This window comes from Scyliorhinus torazame, chromosome 11 (assembly GCF_047496885.1).
Source record: "Scyliorhinus torazame isolate Kashiwa2021f chromosome 11, sScyTor2.1, whole genome shotgun sequence".
NCBI classification, from domain to species: Eukaryota; Metazoa; Chordata; class Chondrichthyes; order Carcharhiniformes; family Scyliorhinidae; genus Scyliorhinus; species Scyliorhinus torazame.
Genome location: NC_092717.1, coordinates 53,326,396 through 53,351,766, shown reverse-complemented (window position 1 = coordinate 53,351,766; position 25,371 = coordinate 53,326,396). Strand labels below are relative to the sequence as shown.

The 25,371-nt window shown below is 43.8% G+C and overlaps 1 protein-coding gene across 4 annotated transcripts in view; it reads right to left on the bottom strand.

Moving 5' to 3' along the window:
• fbxl2 (F-box and leucine-rich repeat protein 2) overlaps positions 1–25,371 on the bottom strand; it is a 355,919-nt gene that overhangs the window by 94,276 nt on the left and 236,272 nt on the right. For all 4 annotated transcript variants that reach the window (XM_072467255.1, XM_072467254.1, XM_072467253.1 and 1 more), the window contains 4 exons: positions 21,816–21,890; positions 18,474–18,604; positions 9,409–9,469; positions 3,027–3,071 (listed from right to left, as the gene is read on the bottom strand). In XM_072467255.1, the coding sequence (XP_072323356.1) occupies positions 3,027–3,071; positions 9,409–9,469; positions 18,474–18,604; positions 21,816–21,890 (312 nt within the window). The remainder of the gene's footprint in view (positions 1–3,026; positions 3,072–9,408; positions 9,470–18,473; positions 18,605–21,815; positions 21,891–25,371) is intronic.

Below are 25,371 nucleotides of genomic sequence, written 5' to 3'. Positions count from 1 at the left end.
TCGGATTGGCAAGATTTAACGAGTGGAATGCCACAGTGCTGGGGTCTGAACTAGTTACAACCATATTAATGGCTTGAATGTTTGGTGGCTAAATTTGCTGATGACACAAAGATAAGTAGGAAAGTAAGTTGTGATGAGGAGGTAATTTATCTATATCTCCTTGCACACTCACTTGAGTGGGAAACATTTGGCAGATGGAGTATAATGTAGGGCTTGTTCACTCTGGCAGAAAGAATTTTTAAAAAGCATGAGGGAAGAGATTGCAGAACTTGAGGTATAGAAGGATCCCAGCGTCCTCGTATATGAATCATAAAAGGTTAATATGCAGGGGCAGCAAGTGATTAGGAAGGCTTCACAGCGCTAGGGTCCCAGGTTCGATTCCCGGCTTGGGTCACTGTCTGTGCGGAGTCTGCACGTTCTCCCTGTGTCTGCGTGGGTTTCCTCCTGGTGCTCCAGTTTCCTCCCACAAGTCCTGAAAGACATGCTATTAGGTAATTTGGACATTCTGAATTCTCCCTCCGTGTACTCAAATAGGCACTGGAATGTGGGGACCACGGGCTTTTCACAGTAACTTCATTGCAGTGTTAATGTAAGGCTACTTGTGATAATAAAGATTATTAAAATTAAAAAGGAATATCATCATTTACTGCAAGAGGAACATAATATAAAGTAGGGATGTTTAGCTACAATTATATATGGTAAGACCTCATCTAGAGTACAGTGAGCAGCTTTGGTCTCCTTATTTAAGGACATAAATATATCAAAAGCAGCTCAGAGACGGTTCACTTGACCGATTCTTGGAATTAGGGGGTTATCCCATGAAGAAAAGGGTAGACAGGTTGGGCCTGTCTCCATTTGGAATTTAGAAGAATAAGAGGTGATCTTCTTGAAACATATAACATTCTGAGGGAACTTGACAGGGTGGATGCTGAAAAGACTGAAAAAGACTGAGATGAGGAGAATTTTGTTCTCGGAGAGTATTGAGTCTTTAGAACTATCTTCCCTAGAGACTGGTGGAGACAGAATCACTGGATATTTTTAAGGTTGAATTAGACAGATTCTTGAATGATAAGAGAGTTAAAAGTTAGAGGGTCGGAAGGAATGTGGAGTTGCGACCACAATCAGATCAGCCATGAGCTTATTAAATGGCGAAGCAAGCTTGAGCGGCTGAATGGATTACTCCTGCTCCTGATTTGTACGTTTGTATATAGCAGAATTATACATTAGAAGATGGGAAAATAAATGGGACAGTTGTTTTGACTTGGCTTCAGAATAGTAACTACAGTTCAGGTAGAATATGTTCGTTATTTTTTTCAGAATTTGCAAATGCAATGTTTTAGCAAAGATTACAATTATCTAGGAATATGTTAGGCATCCAGGCAATGTTATGGAAAGGAGTACAGTTACGTACTGACGGCATAAACAACTTTCCAGTCGATATTGTGAGGGTTTCTCCAATTCTGTTCCAATAATGTATTAACCCAAATGCCAAGAAACCTTATGCACTAACGTGTTTTCTTTCAGTGTAAAATTATGAAAAATTCTGTACTGTGGAAAATACCCAGAGGAATTGGGTTAAAATTGTTCAAAACTAATCACCACTACAAGAGCACATCAATGATTAGTCAGGGCGACACACGGCACAGTGGTTAGCACAGCTGCCTATGGCACTGAGGCTCTGGGTTCGAATCCCGGCTCTGGGTCACTGTCCGTGTGGAGTTTGCACATTCTCCTCGTGTCTGCGTGGGCTTTGTCATGATATGCACTCATGCACATGAGATACAGACAAGCAGTGAGAGACACCCAGTACAGCCAATCAATACACAGGGCAGAACACAACCAATCATCAGGCAGAACAATAGTGGTCTCCCACTATAAAACACACGAGGCATCAACACTTTGCCTCTTTCCACTGGTGACAACTGGAGTGATAGCCAGGGAATACATATCAGTTAGCATCTTCTACACGTGGCTCAGAGCTAGTCTGGTCTAGTTAGTTATAGTAAGCATGCTTAGATTAGTAGAGTGTCAAAACCACAGCGAACTGTGTGCACTGCTTAACAAGTTCAATAAAGCGTATTGAACCAACACCAAAGTTTGGAGTCTACTTTCAAGTACAGCTGCATCCAGTTGCAGGCCGTGTTACCCCAGGGTGATTAACACGACAGGCTTCACCCCCACAACCCAAAGATGTGCAGGTTAGGTGGACTGGTCATTCTAAATTGCCCCTTAATTGGAAAAAAAATAATTGGGTACTCTAAATTTAAAAAAAAGGAATCCTGTGGAAAATAACTCACTTCCTGATTCTCAAAAGCCTGTCCACCATCTACAAGACACAAATCAGGAGTGTGATGGAGCACTCTCCACTTGCCTGGGTGAGTGCAGCTCCAATGACACTCAAGAACCTAGACACCATCCACGACAAAGCAACTTGCTTGATTGGCACCCCATCCACAAACATTGACTCCCTCCACCGTTGCTGCACAGTGGCAGCAGTGTGTACCATCTACAAGATGCACTGCAGGAGCGCACCAAGGCTCCTTAGACAGCACTTTCCAAACCCATAATTGCTACCATCTAGAAGAAAGACTGCAAACTCATGGAAACAGCCCCCCCCCCCCATCCCAAGCCACTCTCCATGCTGACTTGGAGATATATTGACATTTTTTCTATTGTTGCTCAGTCAAAATACGAGAACTCTCACCCAAATAACACTCTGGAGGTACCTACATTTCATTGACTGCAGTGGTTCAAGAAGGGCAGTTCACCGCCACCTTCTCAAGTGCAATTAGGGATGGGCAATAAATGCTGGCCGAGCCAGCAATGCCCACATTCCATGAGTGAATTAACAAAAACATAGGTCAAAGCACAAAGTATGATTCAATACTGCTATGCAGTGCCACTGATTTAAAAAAAAAATCCCTGTTTTAGTATTAGCTTAGGATAGCTACATAGCAAACCTCCCATGAAGATAGCTAAAATACAAGCAGATACAAATGAACGTCAGACTTAAATTAAGTTCTTACCAGAATACACTCTTCCAGATCCATCTTTTCAAGGTCATGACAATTCTAAAATATAGTTCAAAACATTTATGTTACTTTCAATAATGTGTTATGGAAGCTACACATTTTCTGCACTGTACACATCATAGTATTCATAAAATGTTAAGTTTTGCATATACTATTTTGATCCTACTTGATTCAAAATCAGAGTTACACTGACAGTCTATTAGGGCATAAAAAAGAGCCAAACACTGAAGTTCATTTCTCGAGGGATAGAATTCAAAAGCAGGGATGTTAAACAGAATTGGTTAGATCAGGCTGAGTATTGTCTTGGTTTCCATATTATAAAAACTATATAGAGGCACCGAAAAAGGTGCACTAAAGATTGACAAGGATGATACCAGAGTTGAGAGGTGTACACATCAGGAAACTCTGAACAGTTTGTTTTTTTCTAGAAAAGAGAAGTCCAAGTTCTCTGATAGATGTCTTTTAGATTATGAAAGAGTAAGGTATAGAGATATTTTGACAAATGTGAAAGCCCAAAACTCGAGGTCATAAACGCAAATTAGTCACCATTAAATCCAATAGGGATCAGGAGAAACCTTTTTACTCAAGGAGTCGTAAGAATGTAGAACATGCTATTACAGAAGTAATTGAGGTGAATATAATGCATGCACTTAAGGGAAAACGAAATAAGTACATAAGGGAGAAAGGATTAGAAAGGTATGATCTCAGGCTTAGATGAGGTAAGCTAATGTAGAGCATGTATGCCGGTATAGACCAGTTGAGTCGAATAATCGGTTTGCTTACAGTACACAATATATGTAACAATTTACAGGACTATTTAATCTTTAAAACAAAATGTTCAATTTTCATTCTTTGAAGTAAAGGCACTGTTCACATATAACAGATTTGACAATATCTGTGAGGTCACTGTGCGTAAGGAAATCAGAGGATTTCTCAAAGATGTTTTGATATGCTATCATGACATTGAAAACATTATAGATGCAATTTCTCTCCCAATTCTACACAGTATTCAAAGCAGTCATATCCTTGAGACAGCAATTTATTTTGACTTCCAAATTTCAATTGCAGTTACCTCCTGAAATTTCCGATGGGGTAAACAGATAACAATATGGTATGTGCAAGCTGTCGACTGGAACAATGAAAATGACACTACATGCTAGATCATTTTTCTTGGTATTTTCCATACATTGTTGGAGTGCATCCATGCGATGAATTGCTTTTAAGTTCAGTCACTTGTTATGTAGGTGAACACAGCATCCGCTGCCATTTCGTACACAATATTCCACAATCTGAGCTGAACGATGTGATCTTCACTGTGCAAGGACCTTGGATTAACGTTTATGTTTGACTGGTGGAAAGATGAATAGAAAGAAGGGATTATCAATTCACGTGGATGGAAATAACTTCAGTAGGAATCTTGGATGGGATCTAAAACACGATAGAACAGCTTGGGCTAGGAAGGATTTTATGTCACAGGAGTCGAGAGGTTCAAAAGATGAAAATAAAGGTCCCAAGGAGAATTCAGTGGCAGTCATAGAATTAAGGTTTTAGACTCTTACAATGCAACATAAATTAGGTGATATTCAGGAACTGCATTATGGAGAGCACTAATTACTATACAAAAAAATGAAGACTAGTTTCTGTCACAGGTCTACATTATGCTAAATATTAAGATCAAAGAAAACACCTATTGATAGGCTCAACTCATTTCACAACTGAAAAACAAGTACCAAAGGAAAGACCATCATCCTAGAAATATTTTTCTCAAGTCACGCGGCACTTAATTAGGCAAAACAGTACCTTCACTGTGCAAAGGTGATATCAGATGAGAGTTTTATAATGTTAGAAAGCCTCTCAAGACCTAGTTTGCAAGGTGAACACAGATTACCAGAATTAGCATCATCTTTTCTGATTTTCGAAAGAACCAAAATCAGTGAAAGGGATGATATGTCCTTGAGAAATAATAGAGTTGATGACAGATGATGCAAAAAGACTGCTGGATAATTCCAAGTCCTGAAACGACCTGGATCATCTCTCATTAGGCTGCATAATGGAATATCTCATGAATTGGCGGCTATGTAGTCCATTCCAGTTCAATTTTGTCCCGAATGTTATCCTTTGGTCATAACACCAATATTCATTTGTTCTGTTCTGGGAACTGGGAATTGTCTGAACAGATGGTGATTTCACTTGAACCATAGATTGAAAGTGGCTGAGAAACGAAGATGTCACTCAAGGTACAGTCCACTGAATTATGTGCATTCTGTGTCCAGTGGTATTTTGACCAAATAACGTATCTATATTTAACAAAGTCAAACACCTTGTTGAAATGATCACTTTGGCTCCATTTATAAACTCCATCACCAAACAATCCCTTGCGTCAAAGTTGGCGATGGTTCTGTCTGTACATCTGAAGAATGTTTTGAGTTGAATCACCAAATGAGATCCTGAGCTCCATCTACGGTCGCTGGGGTAATGGAAGCATGTTGAAGCATAACCAGGTAGACACTTTGACTGCTCGAGTGAATCTCATTAGTCTCGACCTGACACTATGAAAATAGCTACTGCAATAGACCATGAACTGTTGCATGCCAATAATAATAATACTCTTTATTAGTCTCACAAGTAGGCTTACATTAACACTGTTACTGTGAAAGTCCTCTAGTAGCCACACTCCGGCGCCTGTTCGGGTACACTGCCGGAGAATTCAGAATGTCCAATTCACCTAACAGCACGTCTTTCGGGACTTGTGGGAGGAAACCAGAGCACCCGGGGGAAACCCACGCAGACACAGGGGAACCTGCAGACTCCGCACAGACAGTGACCCAAGCCGGGAATCGAATCTGGGATCCTGAAGCTGTGAAGCAATAGTGCTAACCACTGTGCTACCATGCTGCCCAATTCCCTCCTCAAAACAGTCTTCATTAAACATAATTTGGGGACAAGACTACATTGTCCAGGCCCGTCTAAAAAGGGAATCAGCTAGCAACAGGTCCCACTTTGATTCCCAGTAAGATTTATCATATTTAATAAAGTATTTAAATTTCATGATCTCACCCTTTCGTATAGAACATAAGAATTAGGAGCAGGAGTAGGAAATTCAAGTCCCTTGAGCCCACTACGCTATTCAATACGATCATGGTTGATCTCTGCATGGCTTCAACTCCATGTTCCTGCCTGTTCTCCACAACCCGTCAGCCCATTACTAATTAAAAATCTGTCTATCTTCTCCTTAAATTTACTCAAAGTCCCAGCGTTCACTGCACTCTGGGGTAGTGATTTACACAGATTCACCACCTTTTGAGAGAAGTAATTTCTCCTCATCTGTTTTAAATCTGCTACCCCTTATCCTAAAACTATGAGGTCTCGATCCAGGTTACCCCACACGAGGAAGCATCCACTCCACGTTACTTTTTCAATATCTTTTATCATCTTATATATTTCAATTAGATCTCCTGTCATTCTTCTAAACTCGAGAGAGTATAGGCCTAAACTGCTCAATTTCTCTTCATAAGACAAATCCCTCATCTCTGGGATCAATTTAGTGAACCTCCTCTGAACTGCATCAACATTCCTCCTCAAATAATGCCTTGTACAGTGCTGACTTTTCTATTCTATCCTTTAGCTATAAAGGCCAAAATTCCATTTGCCTTCCTTGTTACCTGCCATACCTGAATCCTAATTTTCTGCGATTCATGCGCAAGGACACCCAGGTCCCACTGCACCGAAGCACTCTGTTTCTCTCCGTTTAGCTGACAAGGTGCCGTTCCATTTTTCCGACCAAAATGGATAACCTTACGCATATCCATGTTAAACTCCATCTGCCAAATTTTGGCCCACACACCTAACCTATCTATTTGCATTTGTAAATTTCTTACTTCCTCATTGTAACTTCCTATCCCACCTATTTTAGTGGCATCTGCAAATTTAGCTATAATACCTTCTATCCCTAAAGTCAATAATATATTTTGTAAATAGTTGGGGCCCGAGGACCAAACTCTGTGGCACCCCACTAGTTACATCTTGCTAACCAGCAAAAGATCCATTTATACCAACTGTCTGCCTTCTGTTGGTCTTCTGTCCAAGCTAATAAATTATCCCTAATCTTATCTTGTGTATTCACCTTTTACGCAGTACCTTATCAAATGCCTTCTGTAAGTCCAGATATACTACATCTACAGGATGCCCATTATCCACTTGGCTTGTTACATCTTCAAAGAACTCTAACAAATAAGTCAAACACGATTTATGCTTCATAAAGCCATGCTGACTGATAGATTGCTTTCTGACTTTCTAAATGTCCTGTTATTACTTCCTTAATAATGGATTATAACAATTTCCCAATGACAGATGTTAAACTAACTGGTCTATAGTTTCCTACTTCCTGCCTCCCTCCCTTTTTGAATAAGGGTATTACATTAACATTTTTCCAATCACTGGAACTTTTCCCGCATGCAGGGAATTTTGGCATATTATATCTTTCACCGACCTGTGCCTTCCAGCCCCACCAACACACTTTGTCCTTCTGACTCAAGCATCCTACCAATCTTCCTTCACTCCACAATTGACGGCTGTCTCTTCTGCTCTCAAGGCTCCACACTCTCGGATTCCATCCTTAAATCCTTAGCCTCTCCACCTGAAAACCCATCTCTAACCAACTTTTTGGTCACCAATTCTAATTATTTCTTTGTTTGGTTCAGCATTCTATTTTCTGAAATAATGCTTTTGTGAAGCACCCAGGGATATTTTCCTTTGTTAAAAGGTACTGCCTAAAGGCAAGATTAGAGTTGCATCAGTTGCTGGAAGCTGCTGTCAATAGTGTCTTTCAAGGAATCCAACACAAGCTAGTCATGTACACGAGGGTGTAAGCATTGTAACAATAAAAAGCCGACATTTAAAGAAGCATTTAGTGAATATCATAGAGGCAAAAGAAAGAAGGTCACAATTCTAAAGGAGCCTCTTGAAACTTGGAAACTGCATCTAAGTTGATCAGGTAAACGGGTCTACTATAGCTTGGGGCCTAGCAATTGAATGATCTGAACCATTATTGCCTCCCTGAACTTCACTTTTCTGAGGAATGTCAACCATCTGAAATATAAAATGAGGTGGATTCCTCATCGTATTTTGGGATCTATTAAATTCCACCTGCTTCTTAGTATGGAAAAGCCAATTTTATATTAACTGATGCAATGTGCAGCAGAGCTGCAAGAATTGCCACTAGTTCAAGATTCCCAACGTTGTTGGAGTGAAGAACTGCCCAGAAATATGTATGTTCAAATTTGACTACGGTATATCCTCTGGTAAAAGTGCAAATGTCCACTCGCTTCATTTCATCGTCTGGTTCCGGCTCTCACACGCCTTGAAAGATTTCTGGGGGCAAGGCCCTGATGTTAGACTAAGTGTTGTTCGATGGGAAAGTTCAGCAAAGCCAACTGCATCCTCCGATAGAAAAATTAATGGAATTAAAATCTCGAATCAATAATGCCAAGAAAAATCTGCACCATATTTCGGCATGGAGCCCTAGATAGCCAAAACCTAAGCAGAGCTAGAAACTGGGAGAGTGCCAAAGATCTGCAGTGAACTTGAGAAGAGGGCTTTGAACACACCCAGAGGATCAACATCTAGGAGGGTGACCACCACCAACCTTTGGGGTATAGAAAGAAAAGAAGGATGAATCAAAGCTGTACCATGCTAATAGAGAAACCCATGCTAAATCAGGCAATTGTCATGTCCTGATCAGCATAAATAAATGTAACAGTTGCACCATGAACTCCCATTGAAGTTGATGATATTAAGTTCAATAAATGAAGCTTTCTCTGGTGAGCATAAGCTCAAAATGTTCAAACAGATGTAGAGTAATATATCTCATGCTTTGAGGAGAATCAGTCTAAAAAGTAAAAACAGAAAATGCCGGAGTTATCTATGGCATTTGCCATGGCACCTGTTGGAACAAAAGTAAATTCAGAACAATGACAGAGTGGTGAATACCAATTGATACCACACCTGAACAACTGTTCACAAATGCAGGAAGAGAATAATTTGGCAGAATAATGCCGATGAATGTACCACTGGTGCAGGGAAAAGTAAACTGGAGTCTCACAGGTTTGGTTCTCAACATATTGTGCAGTAGTAGCAAAGTTCACATATACAATGCTTCCAATGTCATGACCATGTTAAAATTTCAACGCTATCCAATTTATCCTGAGTGATACTGACACAGATGCTTTTTACTGACACAGATGCCTATTTACTCCATGAGTGATGTGGAGGTTGTCATGACTAAGGAAAAATTCAATGGCTCTATTTTAGTAAATGGCATTCAAACACAATAACTAGCACCTGTAAAAACCAAGAGTGTGTATCCCAAAAAACTTACCCTCGCTAAAACTGTAAATCCAGCATCTGTCAAATGCGAACATCGTGCCACCTCCAAGATCCTGAAAGAAAACAGCACTCAAATTATTTCTAAACACAGTCCTCAACAGATTATAGGAGGGAAATTATTTTTCATCTGCACATTCTTTCTAATCAATGATGTGCTAGCAAAGTTACAACAATGTACAAAATGAAACAATTGGATTTCTGTGAGCAGGACTTAGTTAGCTGGTCATTATGAAGAAAAAAAATAGGTATTATTGAGCTCATTTTCACTCGCTATGCCAATGCACTTCAAACTTTCAGTAATTATTAGAGAGCATGTGAAACACATGCCTTTCTTATTATAATGTGGTTTCCCAACATATGGCCAACACAAGGTGAATAATAAAAGTACAGAATATTTTTCAATGTTATTTATCTTCTGCTCATTGCCCTAAGGTGCAACTATACAGTCTAACTTGCACTTGTCTGTGCAGAATTAACTTCAAGGAAGAATTTCCGGTGGCAGTACTGAAATTGCTCAGGAGTAGAATAGGCACTTTAATCATATAGAGAACAATTAAATCCAAAGTTTTATGATTCTAAACACTGCTTCACATTTGACTTAAGAAAGCATATATTTACTATTTACTCAGAATATTTCTTCAACCCAAATTCCAAAAACAACATTAAACCACAAATCAGAAAATCCAACAATGGGCATGATTTTCCGAACCCATTGTGCCCAGCGCTGATCCCATTGTGCCAGGTAAATAGCGGGAGGTGCCAAAATCGAGATTTGTGCCAGGTGCAAACCATTTTGAAATTCATCCGGTCCATTCTCGATGGCGAGATCAGGACCTCGCCCAAAGGTGGAGAGAAACTCATTAACATTAAGCCTAATTTGCATTCATTTCAATCTCATTAAAGAGATTGAAGTTGAACGTTACGGCCTCCTGGGAGTCACCCGACTCCCCAGCGAGAAGTCACATGGGCGTTGTTTAGTACTCCTCTACAAAACGGGAAGCTGGTGCAATGGTTACCGAGCATGCAGCTCAAGGGTACCAGTCCTTAGGGGAGTGGGGTCCTTCTGAGGGGATGGTCGGGATGCTCCAAGTCAGGGGGTCACCTCTGGCCGGGGTGGGGGGGCATTGTGTCTGTGAGGCCTTCAAGCCATGTAGCTTCTGTCATGAAAATTTATTTCAGCCCCTTTCACTGTGAGCAGCCTCTAGCTTCACAACAGAAGCCTGTCTCAAATGAGGGATTAGCCTGGTTAGTTGTGAGAGAACTTCATGGTCCTGAACTCTCAAATGTCTGCTTGAAGGAACAGGTACCCTATCTGAAAGGATGATGAGTGAACTGGGTGCCCTGCAACCTTTGATGCCTGAACACTATATCTGTACTCTAGGAGTGTCAGCACCATAGAGGCAGCTGCCAACAATCAAACACTAAAGAGCAGAGCTTCATCACTGAGGACCCTCTTGCGGATAAAGGGTAAGTGTCTGGAGACGCTGAGCATGAGCTCCCTAATGTTGCTGGCAGAGAACTAGAGTTCCTGATCTGGCCAGAAATGAGTGTGCAGAGCATAGTTTGCAAGCACAACTGGTTCGCTGGATGGCACTCAGAAAGAAGGCTGGACAGTGATGATAAGAGTGGGGGAGGCTTACGGGATAGAAGGGTGCCGGGATGGAAGACCTAACTGATCATCGGTCTCTCTCCTTCTCCATTGCTTCCAGAAACAATAATGATTAGTGTTGATCCCGCAGTAGCTGCTTGTCGTGCTTGTCACAGCCGAGGCAGGCAGATGCCGAAGAAGGCAGCAAGACCAATGTAGGCTGGAGACAGCATCTCATTGGCAGCAGGCTATCGCAGCCCTGAAGATCCTGCCGCCCATTAGGCTGAAGAGGGGGCCAGAAGGGGAATGCAGTGACATGCCACGAGTACAGGAGTCGTTGGTCCTTCAATGAACTGATGGACAGCATATGCCCGTGGGAGTCAGTGAAGGCATGCATGTAAATCTGTCAGTACCAAGGCATCCATGTTAATCTGTCAGTACCAAGGCATCAGGGAGTGTATATATTAACAGGAAGGGATTCCACTCTCTGAATGTCCAGATTGTTTACGACCATTGCAGAAGGATCATGTACGTGTGCGCCTGCTACCCTGGTAGTGTGCATGACAGCTACATACTCAGAGATCTGCAGTGTCTTCGAGGACCACCCCAGGATGATGAGCTGGTTCGTGGGGGACATCGCATACCAGCGGAGGTCGTGGTTGGTGACATCAGTGCAGAGGCCTGAGACCAAGGTGGAGACCCGTTGTAATGAGTCCCACAGTGCCACCAGAGTTGTCATTGAGCGGGGCATTGGGTTGCTCAAAATGCGGTTCCGCTGTTAGGACCGCTCTGTCGGGGCTCTACAGTACACACCACCAGAGCGTCTCCCGCTTTGTGGTGGTCTGCTGTGCCCTCCACAATCTGGCACAGCAGCAGGGCACCATGCTGGATGAGGAGGCGGAGGAGGAATATGCAGCCTCTTTGGAAGAGGACCAGGAGGAGCTGGAGGACAGGCGGTGGCAAGGACCTGACTTGTAACGAGGACCAGGGAGCCCCTCGGTGGCAAGGGCCCGACTTCTAACGAGGACCAAGGAGCCCCTCGTCATCAAGAGTCTCACGAGACAAGTCTGTGTCTGTCAGCTCAACACCCCTGTCCACACACGCACATCACTTCACCCCTTCCCTGACCACCCGACCCCCTTCTGCAAGGATCTATGTAACATCACTCCAGGGTGATGGGCCTTTTGGCACAGTCAGCAGATCACTATTCAGGCAGGAGAGTGATGATAACTTGCAGTGAGGACATTTCTGGTGCTCCTGAGGTTCTGATTAAGTCTGACTCCTGTTGTTCTGCTGACACCCATTCTCATGATAGAATCTGCATCGAGAGCTTCTGATCTTGGACCACTGTGCCAGGGGGGCTACGGGCAGGCCCGCTGTGAAGATTAAAGTGACAGAGGCTTCACAGGTATCAGGTGTGAGATTATTTTTAATGGTGAACATTTTAACGTTCCCCCCTAGCGATGGATAGAGACCTCACCAGTGCCCACTCAATGCTGCTCACTCTTCTTGATCCTCCATAGTCTATTGCTACGTCTAACCTTTTGGACATTAAAGTGGTGGCATTCTGCTGCCTTCTGCACCCTGTGGCCTTTTATGTCCTTGACGGTGGTCCTCTGGAGGGCATGGAGTTGGAGTGTCTCAGCCGACTTACCGGTGTCACAGGGCACCCTGTTCTGACCACTGCCCTTGAGATGTGCCGGTGTCAGAATGGGGCGCGGTATTCAGAAGACCTGGCCCTGGGATGGGCTCCAGCGCTTCCTCCTTCGAGCGGGACCGTAGGGCCCTGGGGGACTCCATGGGACGGAGAAACAGCTGGAGGCAGCATAGTGGCTAGCATTGCTGCCTCACAGTGCGAGGGATTCGGGTTCAATTCTGATCCCGGGTGGCTGTCCATGTGGAGTTCTCCCAGTGTCTGCATGGGTTTCCCCTGGGTCCTCCAGTTTCCTCCAAAAATTCAAAGATGTGCAGGTTAAATGGATTAGCCATCATAAATTGTCCCTTAGTGTCCAAAAGATTGGATGGGGTTATGGGGAAAGGGCAGGAGAGTGGGTCTGGATAGGATGCCCTTTCAGAGGGTTGGTGGAGACACGATGGGCTGAATGGCCTCCTTCTGCACTGTGGGGATTCCATGAGTGAGCGCCAGAAGCCTCTGAGTCACCTGGCACTGCCAGTCCTGGAGGCTCCCCATTGTCTGCACCATGGTCAGCAATGGTCCTCAGTGACTGAGCCATGCTCTGGAGTGTTTCAGCAATGTCCACCTGCGACTGGGACATGATGTCAAGGCCCTCAGCCATAGCCACCACAGACTGAGCAATGCCTTGGATACCATCACAGAAGCCGTATTTCAGCTTTCCACTGCAGTCACCACCCTAGCCTGGGTGTCATGCACTGCCGGCACCATCTCCTGCACCTGAAGGCTTTAGTACTCTTCCAATCGGCTTTGCAGTTGCTGGAATGTCACTGACGCCCTCTCCTGAATGTCAGGTCTGTGGCCTATCATCTGCATCGGCTTTGGGAGAACCTTGTCCAGAGGCTCAACACCCAGCTGAGTCCTGAGTTCCAGTAGATCTCCGACTGTTGTCTCCATTGGAGGTTCCTGCCCCCACCTGACCATTATCCGCAGCTGTGTGGTGCTCACCAGATAGTGCCCCCAAAGCCTGTCTACTAATGTCAGCCACCGAGGTGTGTGTCTCTGCACCAGTGGAAGGTGCGGGTGGAAACTGTGACTTATTGTCAGTGTTCTCCTTGGAACTCTCCCCGAGGTGTTCTCTTGGGTGGCAGATTGGGGGGGCCGGTGGGTCCAACTCCGGATGGCCCGGCTTCATCAGATGGTGATTTTGCAAGACAATGGACACGTGGTCAGTGAAAGGGAAGGATAATTTTGTGTGACATCAACAACTCACTTGAGACAGTTCGGCCGGGATTCTCCCTTCCGGGGACTAAGTCCCCACGCCGGCGGGAAAACCGGCATCACCGACTCCGGCGTCAGCGGGCCCCCAAGGTGAGGAATTCTCACCAATCTCGGGGGCTAGGTGGTTGCCGGAGGGGTTGGCGCTGCTCTAGCCGGTGGCGAAGAGACTGCACAAGTTCGCCCAAGCACGGAAACGCCTGCGTGATTCCGCGCATGCGCAGACCGGCCGTTGTATTTTGGCGCATGCGCAGGGGGTTCTCTTCTCCGCGCCGGCCATGGCGGAGTCCTACAGGGGCCGACGCGGAAGGAAGAAGTGCCCCCACGGAACAGGCCCGCCCGCAGATCGGTGGGCCCCGATTGCGGGACAGGCCACCTTGGTGTGCCCCCTCCCCCCTCCCCCCCCCCCCCCCCCCCCCGGGGTCGGATCCACCCACGCCCCTGCGAGGACCGCCCACGCCTACTTACCTGGCAGGTCCCGTCTTGTGGGACCATGCGTAATCCACGCCGGTGGGACTGGTCAAAAACAGACAGCCGCTCGGCCCAACGTGGCCCGTAGTATCGGCGCGGGGGCTGCTGCCAACGGCCCCCGACCAGCATGGCATGAGTCCCGCCCGAAATATGGCACTGGAGAATACGGCAGCCAGCGTCAGGGCGGGATTCGTGCCGCTCCCCCGGGGATTCTCCAACCCAGCGGGGGTCAGAGAATCCCGCCTGTCATCTTTATAAAGGGGCAGTGTATTCTCACTTCTCTGGCTCAGGCCATCCTCATTGTTGATCACTGCTCTCTCCTCAGGCAACCCTGCCATCTCCAGGGCACATTCCTCATAGGGGGTGAAGATTCTGATCTCTGGCATCCCGCTGCTCCGTCCTTTACTTCTTAATGGGATATCTTCTCCTGTGGAGACAAAAAGAGGGCATTGTGATCTGCAGTCTTGATGGGTCGGGGGATCCATAGCAGGTGGCATGTGTGGGCAATGAACTCGACATGAAGGGGTTGTGATGGTGAGTACAGGGGGTTCTGAGATACAAGCTTAGAGATCAACGGTTGGGAGTGTACGAGGTGTCAGCCAATGGATTGATGGGGGGGTGTTTGGGAAATTGAAGGGTGGCAGGCAGGACTGATGCCAGCGGGGAGGTGTTAACTTACTTGCAAGAGGTCATTCCTCTTCTTCCTACATTGGACGGTAATCCTCCTGCCTGTACGAACTACAGCTGCCACTGCCTCCTAGGCAGTATTGGTGACAACGCTGCTAGTTCTCCAACCCCCTCAAGAGAACAGGGTGCCCCGCCTCTCATCCACAGCGTTGTGAAGCCTGGCCATGTCAGCATCCCCAAAGCGAGAGCAGATCTCCTCCGCACTGCCATCCTCGCATTTTGACTGGAAGTGAATGCTGAGGGAGCAGCTGAGACGTGAGTCAAGCGAATCAGATTGCGAGGGAGTAAGGCATGGCGAGATTCATGTGGGGGCTTGTTTTTTTCACCAGGTGTGGGTGAATATAGGGCGATCTCACCATTACAGCTGATACAGAACACCCCACCAAACTCGTCCAAAATGACACTGTCATTTTTTGGGGTGAATCGCATCCAATAAGCCTTTAAAGTTTATGTGCTTTGTAAACATACTTGAAAGGGATGCAATTATGAAACCAATATTAAAGTTTTTTGGATATAAATTACCATGCTATTTAACACTGAGTAAATAGCAAGTGGAATAAAGCAGAGCGTGCAAAGTAGGTTGGGAAATCTCTAGTGAGTTCCGAGAACCAGAAAGGCTCAGGGCGGGGAAGTCAATACACTTCCAGGTGCCCTAAACCACAATGATGATGATGGTGGACTTAGATGCTGAGTTGATGAATTTTAGCTGGAGCATCGGTAGAGGTACTACTGGTCTCAGTCATTGAAGGTCCAGGGATGGTGGGAAACAGATCAAAAAAACACCTGGCGGTCCCACTCAGGTGATTATAATTAAGTGTTGAAAAATGCCACCCCAGATCTTTAACTGCAAAGTCCCACACAATCACCCTGGGCACCATCGTTGACCTGTAAATTAATTAGAAGAGTCATATCAACAAGAAAAAGGCAGAGGCCAGGTACTCTACAATGAGTGATTCAACACCCAACTCCTCCACATCGCTCCACTTTCTGAGAGGCTCAATTCAGGTGTGTTGAAATATTCACCTCTCATCTCATGGCAGCACCAACAACATTAAAGAAGTTTGACACCTTGATCAGTTTGCCAGTCAGAGTTCAATCTCCAATCCTAATGCATCCTCTACAGAATAAGCAGCAGCAATTTACCAAGCTTACTTAACAATACTTCCCAGCCCTGCAAACTCTACCACAAAGAGCAGGAGCAACAACTCCATGTTCACACCATCACCTGAAAGTATTCCCTCCAGGTTTCACTTCATCCTGATTGGCACATTGTTACTGGGTTAAAATCTTGGAATTCCCTACTCAACATCATCATGGAAGCATCAACACCACAAAGGTTACACTGGTTCAAGGAAAAAAGCCACAACTAACTTCTCATGGCAACTCACAATGAGTAATAAATATGATTTTCCAGCACCACCCACATCCTGAGAACGACAAATCTATATTGCACAATATACTGTGGCCAAACACCAGTTGAGCACAGGCAAGAAATCAGCTGAGAAATAATACATTGTTGAAAAGCATCCAACAGCTCTTATCAAGCTAAACAGATGATTAATGTACTGAAGGAACTACTGGAAAGTTGATGGCATCTGTGAGAATATACCTCAGTAAGATTTATAAGAAAAAGGCGGAAAGAAGAAAAATGGGGGGGGGGGGAAAAGACCAATTTGCATCTAATGATTAGGGAACTAACTAAAGATCCTTTCTTACAGTTATCTGTCTTTAGTTACATGTCTTTTTTTAAAATAAATATTTTTATTCTCTTTCTTTTTCACATTTTCATCCAAATTTACACTCACCAACAATCAACGGTAACAAATACAATGTCAATCCCCTGGTCAACAATTCCTTCCTTCCACCAACCCCCAAACAACCCTCAACATTTTAAATACAAACATCAAAGAAAAGGATTCAGGAATCCACCAACCACCCATACATAGTCACCAACAACCTACATAGTCCAATCCCACCCACCCCCCATTTAGTTACATGTCTGATGCAAATGTTACCACATCTGCACAGTTTTACCAATATTAAAATAATTTTAGAAAATGCTGGACAATCTCAGCAGGTCTGACAGCACTGTTCTCTCTCTCTCACAATATGCTGTCAGACCTGCTGAGTTTGTCCAGCATTTTCTGTTTTTGTTTCTGATTTCAACATCTGCAGTAATTTGCTTTTATATTTAAATAATTTTATCCAAAAGAGCTAATCTTAACCATATGCACACAATGTTATTTAGCAACAAGAAAAAACAATTTGGTACACTCAATAAATTTATCTACCCTTGGTTTATCTAAATTCCATCTATTCAACACATCACCACATTCCTCAAACTCTTCTCTCTAATAATTAATTTGCTTCATCTCCCATTTGGACTTCAGGTTTCAGTGTCTCTTGAGTCATTTGTTCTACATTGCTCCTTTGTTATGTTCCAGAAAGCTAGTTGGTGAAGAATATAACTGGAGTCAATCTTTACAAATGTATTAGTATTTATTTACACATAGGCAGAACCGTGGCACAGTGATAAGCACTGCTATCTCACAGCACAAGGGACCCGGGTTCAATTCCGACCTTGGGTGACTGTGGAGTTTGCACTTTCTCCCCATGGCTGCGTGGATTTTCTCCGGGTGTTCCAGGAGTTCCTCCCACAGTCCAACCATGTGCAGGTTAGGTGGATTGGCGGTGCTAAAGAAAATTGCCCCTTAGTCTTCAAATATGTACAGATTAGGTGGATTTAGGAGGATAGGGTGGTGGAGTGGGTCTAAGTAGGGTGCTCTTTCAGAGGGTCGGTGCAGACTCTATGGGCCGAATGGCTTCCTTCTGCACTGTAGGGATTCTATGGACACACAATTACAGATTACAAGCTATCACCTCCTAACCCTAACAATCATAGTTTAAGTTTGTGTCTATTTATAGGGGCACAAGTGTAACCATTTAAAGCCCTCTGATCACACCTGCCTACAAGTAAACACAATTAATGTACAATTAGCACCCTTTACTGAAGAAAAGACTTGCTGATTCTGTCCATATTCTGGATTTTAGTTTCAAACTTACATTCCTTCCATTAAGTATTTAACCTACTTGATACGACTTTGCCAATTCCCTTCAAGATTTTGAAAACTTCAATTAGGTCATCCCAAAAATCTTCCATTTCCAAAGTAAGTGACTTAATTATACTTTTCTCATAACCACAACCCCAATTTACAATAAACAGAATCATAATTATTTCTGTACATTCTGAAGCACAGCAATCTAATTAAGTAAAGAACTGGATAAAGTATGCCTCATATAAATGTAAGCAGCAGTTATTGCAACTACGTGACAACTTTCTATGCTTCAACATTAGGGAACTTCTATAAAGGTGAACTCTACATTTGATGATCATACTCACTTGAGCCTAGGACAATTCAATCCCAATGCAGTTATGGAAGCATCAGTAATGTTTCCACATCCGGACACACACAGAAACTGGAGTTTATGGCAGCCTCTGCAAACACTTACTAATCCTTCATCTGTGATTTGCTTTGAAGGCAAACAGAATTAGAGGTTATTAGCTGCTTTAGAACATCAAGTTAGGTACAAAACGAATAAAAATCTGTTCTGCCACTAGCAATTTGACAGAATCAATCAGAAAAATTGTGGATAACTTGCTGAGAGCAACTAGAGTTGAGTGCTAAAAGATGTGCCTTAAGGATGGGGTCCCTCTCTAAAGCCAGGTGAACAAATGAAAACCAGTCAGTCCTAGGTTGAAGATTTGAGCAGATACTTGATTGAAATGGCCCCTCACAACCCAGCACTGGAAACTGTGCTGCTGAGTACGAGGTTGGAGATGCATAATAATATGCAACTAATGTTCTATCGACACTGCACCCTTGATCCACATTAGAAGGTGTCACGGTCACTGTTCAGTTGCCCATCCTTCTTTGGCTCTGATCCCCAAAAAGGAAGAAAGGTTAACATAGTGGTTAGTGCAAGGCCATTAATCTACAGCAATAACTTGCACGATGACCACATATGTGTTCTGGACATTCTTGCATTCTGCAAAATTCCTGATGAAAGGATCATACTAAAGATCTTGCAAAGATGAATAGGATTCATCTTTCTTATTTTTATTGATTTGTACTCAAAATCTTGAGCTGTAGCTGCAACACTGGCAGTTTTCCTGGCTGATCGTTCTAGTTCAACTATTACAGAAGAATGATTAGTATCTTTGGAGTTGCAATGCTCACAACAGCACATGAAGTGAGTGTGGTGATATGCATCACTGTAGATACACAAGGGGTTAATGCAGATACACTAGGACTAAATAAACACTAGAGGGAGCACCAGAGACATCATGACACACAGACATTCAACCCATAGGTCAGTAAGATAGGACACGACCAATGGGCAGTCAAGACACACCCAGAGGTGACACTACCACACGGGGGCTACCCATATAAAAGGACAGGGCACACATGCTCTTTCTCTTTCCATAGGCAACACTCAGAGAGACAGGGGCAGATCAGGAAGCATCACACCCACCGCATGGATTAGAGCAGACTGGTTAGTTAGATTGAGTTACTATAGCAAGATTAGCAGGAGAGTCAAACTCAAGTAGGAGAATTGTTAACTGTTCAATAAATGTGTTAAACCTATCTCCAAGTCTGAACCTTCCTTTGTCAGAGCATACATCAAGGAAGCAGCTTATGCTACTTGAAGAAGAATAACACAACAGTGAGGAGTTTACAAAGCTAGTTTGGTGCAATGCACAACAAGAGACTGTAGTGTAGGATTCTAGAGCAGTAACTAATATTATGAAGGAGTTCCCTCTTGCAAGATGTCATTTCTTGGCAAAGGTAAGTTTGACCAAATTTAATATCAAAAGGCATTTATTGCAACCTTAAGACTGGGCAAATGTCTTGTAACAAACCTTCAGAAGGTTGAAGCAGAGTCACTAGGCAGTATTCTAATCAATAACTATGCGACACTGAAATATTCCAAATGTTGATTTTTTTTTTTTTTACATGCAGGAGCAATGGAGACCAAGGTAGTTGTCAAATAAAACAGATCCTTATGTCAAATAGTCAAACAAGAGTTATTAAAAAAGTATCAAGGAAACAAGAGGACTGTTTTAGGGTTCTTAGTCTTGTGGATCAGGTATACCCTTTGCACTGTAAGAGAGCCACGGTGTTAAATGGTGATTGTCATTACCAATCCTAGAACTTGAGTAAATCAACCAGTAAGCTAAAGATGTCAAACGAAGAACACAAATGTTCAGATTATTAGTTACCAAATCTAAAATTAGACTCAAACAGCCATTCAACAAAAGTGGAACTTGGTTATCAAGAACAAAGCAAAGGAACAACAATGCCATAATGTTTGTTTGTTATTTGAGAAAAGACAGTGGAAATCATGGGCAGGATTCTTTGATCCTGAGGCTAAGTGTTGACGCCATCGTAATTCCCGTCGCGTTTCACGACGGCGTCAACATGCCCTCAGGAGCAGCGGTTCCGGTCCCCTCAGTAGGCCAGCACAGCACAGGAGCGACCCACGCCGCTCTAGCTGCTGATGCCAGCGTCAAATGGGCGCTGCGGGTCTGCGAATGGGCAGTGCGACCGGCGCGATTGCGCGCATGCACAGTGGCTCCCTTCTCTGCACCGGCCCCGACGCAACATGGTGTAGGGCTACGGGGGGGCCGGAGCGGAGCAAAGGAGGCCCCCAGCCCGAGAGGCCGGTCCGCCGATTGGAAGGCCCGATCGTGGGTCAGGCCACCCCCCCCCCCCCCACCTCACACACGAGGCCGCCCCCAGATTGATGCACGCCGAGGTCCTGCCGGGTAAGACCACACGTGGACGGCGCCGGCGGGACTCGGATTTTTTTTACGGCCGCTCGGCCCATCCCGGGCAGAGAATCGGCTGGGGGGGGGGGGGGCGGGCAGCCGTGTAGAGCAGCCCCTGACCGGCACCACGCCGCCCGCCCCGATTCTTCACTCTCCAGCGTAGGGGCGGCGGTGCGCCATTCACGCCCGGTCCGGCGATTCTCCGGCCCGATATGGGTTGAGATAATCCTGCCCCACGCCTTTCATTATTAAAAAAGGGAACATTTTTAGTCAATTCACCCCAACCACTCTTCCGCACATTCCACTGGCTGAATAAGCAGCAGTGCTGGCCAAAACATTCAAACTTTCTGCCTCATTTCCAGCCAGAATATTGTAAGTAATATGGGTTCAACCAAAGAGGTCAAGACAAAAAACACATTTAACGTCCCTTGCACCTTTTGGAAACTTTGGGCATGCACAACTTTGAACACAAACAAATTCCATCGCTTTGTTTCTCTTTTTCCAGCGAATCCTGCAAAGCCAAATTTGCATAGATTCTACATTAAATCAATGGTAATTGCAATAAAGGCCCGGATATTCAAGTCCCTTGACGGTGCACTGGTTTCCTGGCGACGACAGCGGGACCAGTAAATCCCGCTGGTGGGCTGCCTCTGCCACCGGAAAACATACAGTGGGTTGGTCGGTAAATCACACCCAACAAACAGTTCCACAGATTTTGGATAACCAAAAATTTAGTAGTGTAAGGTATGAGCATAAATCAGATATGGGTGTCCAGCATTTTCTTTATTACATAACAGAGATGTTCCTACTAATAAGACCTCAGCAGTAAATTAGCAGTAAATATGAACACCAGAGTTAACCAGAGAAAAAGTACAATTTAAGTCTAAAATGAGTAAACCAATATATACTCACTGAACATGCTTGTAAATTAAGTGTCACTAGTTCTGGACAGTGAATCTGTACGTGTTTCAATGAATCATCATCCAGCTGTTGAAAAAAACTCTATAATTATTCTCTTTAAAACAAGACATCAAACCGCAATAGTCATCGGTACAGGATGGAGGTACCAATGTTTGTTGTCATATTTTTTGGTACATTAGAGGCATCTTTTAAACCAGAAATACTCATTTGTAAAAATATCGCTTGTACTAGTCTGTTAAATTGATTCAAAAAAGGTGAATTTTTCATGAGTATTTTATAAAATGCAATCGTGTATGAAGAAAATATGTTCAACTGTTAAGAAATTGTGGTAGAAAGGTAAGAAATGAACAGTATAAGGCAAATATTTACTGGTTAGCCAAAACTATGAAGAACAGAAGCTATGATCAGTCAACACTCGATAAATTATAGCTATCTTAACCCATTTAAATTGTAAAAATTATTGAATTTTGAATTTCAACTTGAGCTAAAGATCCTTGATCATAGATCATGGAACCATAGAAGATGAAGACCATTTAGATTCTTGATCATAGAGTGCTCACAGTACAGAAGGAGGTCATTCGGCCCATCAGGTCTGAACTGACCCTCTGAAAGAGCACTCCACCCAAATCCAATCCCCACCCTATCTCAATAACCCTTTAACCTAACCTACACATCTTTAGTCACTAAGGGGAAATTTAGTGTGGCCAATCCACCTAACCTGCACATCTTTAGACTGTGGAAGGAAACCAGAGCACCTGGAGGTAACCCATGCAGACACGGGGAGGAAGTGCAAACACCAGACAATCACCCAAGGTGAGATTTGAACCCGGGTCTCTGATGCTGTGAGGCAGCACTGTGCCACCGTGCCGCCCAAGTTTGGAACATAAATTTTGGCAATGCATTGGTTTGGTTCAGTGTTTTTTTATATAGCCAGTCCATTACGTATTTTCTTAACAAGGACAGGGCATTCTTGTGTGTGCTGGGACAGAGCAAGGCAAAAGGTTGTCCATGGTTCGGGAGAAGTGATTGGACGCTGCACAATATCACAGATTTTTACATATAACTGCCGCTGTTTGGTATCCCAAATGTCACAATTTGTACAAAAGGTCCTGCATTGGTGAAAAACCAATTTCAGAGCAGATATAATCAGGATCAAACACTTTCCAAAAGTATTTAATTCAATTTCCTAGATGTGAAATCTTAATTGGAGAACTCCTACCAATTACTTTGTGAGCATATTGACACCAACATTACCATCTGAACAACATAAAATGCCCATCATTCCCCAAATAAGGAACATTAGAAATAAAAATCAATTGCGGCATTAACAAATGAAATAAATACAAAGCATATTTATTTATTTTAGATACAGTGGCTAATTTTTTAAGCAATGTCACCCTCCATCTACAAGTCAATGCCTTTAATATAAACGGGATAAACAGCCATCAAGACGCTTGCGTAGGTTTAGCACCCTGCAATGGCCATGACAGTTAGGCCAATCACTTCATCACTCAATATTACTATACATGGATCTCATTTTGAAAACAGGCTTCAGTCCTTTTCAGCAAGTGGTAGCAAGGAAACCAATTAACCTCCCTTGCACTTTTTGGAAAATATGGGTGTGCAAAACTCGGAACACAGATGTGACTTTAGTTCTCCTCCTCTTCCACCCTGCAAAGCTAAGGTTGCATAGATTCTACATTAGATTAATGGTAATCATGGAGAAAGATTTTTAAAATAAATTTAGAGTGCCCAATGTTTTCAGTTAAGGGTCAATTTAGCGTGGCCAATCCACCTAACCTGCACATCTTTGGTTGTGGGGGTGAGACCCACGCAGACCACGGGAGAACGTGCAAACTCCACACAGACATTGGCCCAGGTCCGGGATCAAACTCGGGTCCTCAGCACCGTGGGCAGCAGTGCTAACCACTGCGCCACCATGCTGCCCAAATTTTGATAAGTTAAAGAAGAATCAAGGAATAAGCCAGAAGGGAGGTATGCATCTGGAGGCTGGACAACAAATGGATAAAGATTTACAGCACATAGCCTCATATTAAACTCCAATATATAAAAATAGCTAACCAATGCAGTATAGAGGAGGGATTCTCAGTCATTTAGGTCAGCTTGGAATACATCAGCATCAAAGTATTCAATACAAATGGATATTGCTGCAGGAGTTTCTCTAGGCAGAGCTCTCCGACCAACCATCATCAGCTGCTTCATCATGACTTTTCTAACATTGTGAGGGGGGAAATTCACTGATGGTTGCATAACGTTCAATTCCAATTGCAACTCCTCAGCTAAGGAAATAGTTCATATGCAATAAGACCTGGACAATATACAGTTTTAGGCTGATAAGTGACAAGCAATATTCTTGCCATGCAAGTGTTCAGAAATTACCATCTCCAACAAAATACTCTAATCACCCCTCCCTGTCATTCAATGGCATTATAATCGTCAGATCTTACACAAACATCCAGGGGTCACCACTGACCAAAATCTTAACTAGACCAACCACAAAAATACTTGGACATGGTGAGTGACATCTCCCAACTCCACAGGCACATGTCAGGTGTGTGATGGAATGCTTTCCACTGGCCACTCCAACAATACTCCAGGATAAAGCAGCCCACTTGATTGGCACCGCAGCCACCACTTTAATTAATTGACTCCCTGCACCACAGGTGCTGCAGTGTGTACCATCTACAAGATGCACTGAAGACATTCATTGAGGTTTCTTCACCATCAGCTCCCCAAACACACGGTTGCTACTACCTAGATGAACAATGGCAGCAGGCCATTACATGATCTTGTAGTCCATGTGGTACAGGTATACAATCCAGTGATAGTGAAGGAACGGCAATATAGTTCCGAGTTAGGGTGGAGTTTCGAAGGAGAGGTGGTGTTGTAAACCTCTGGTACGGGATACAAGCTTGTGAACGTAGGGGATTCCTTCAAGTGAGAGCTGGACGATCTTCTGGCTGGGGCAGAGACTACCTTGTAACATTAGTCAGGAACAGGATGGTTCCGTGGAGTAGTTCTGATCAGCTAAGATGTTCAGAGAGGAATTTTATATTCATACTACCTCCAATTGCCCCCCCCCCCCCAACACCCAGGTACTACACAAGAAACCCGAGGGCTGGGGAGTTCATGAAGATGAAGATTTTGAAGACATTGAGATACTTTTCTTAGGAGAGATTAAAGAAGTGTAAACTACTGGAGTGCAGAGATTCTGGTAGAAGGGCACAAGACACACTTTAAACCAGATACTGAAGCAGCAGTTTCAGTTCTTTGAGACACTGAACCATGGTTAACCAAGAGAGTTCTTAAACTGTCCTATAAAAAGCTACATGGACCAGAAAGAACAGAGCTGAGGGTTGTGGGAGAATTAACAATTATCAACAATTAACAACAGAACAGAGAGAAAGTAGTCACTGAAATACTAAACATAATTCAAGACCAGAATTGTTACTTTTAAATCAGCAAGGCATGCATGGTATTGTACCTATTCCGTAGCAGAAAATAAATAAAGAATGGTGAAGGTCAA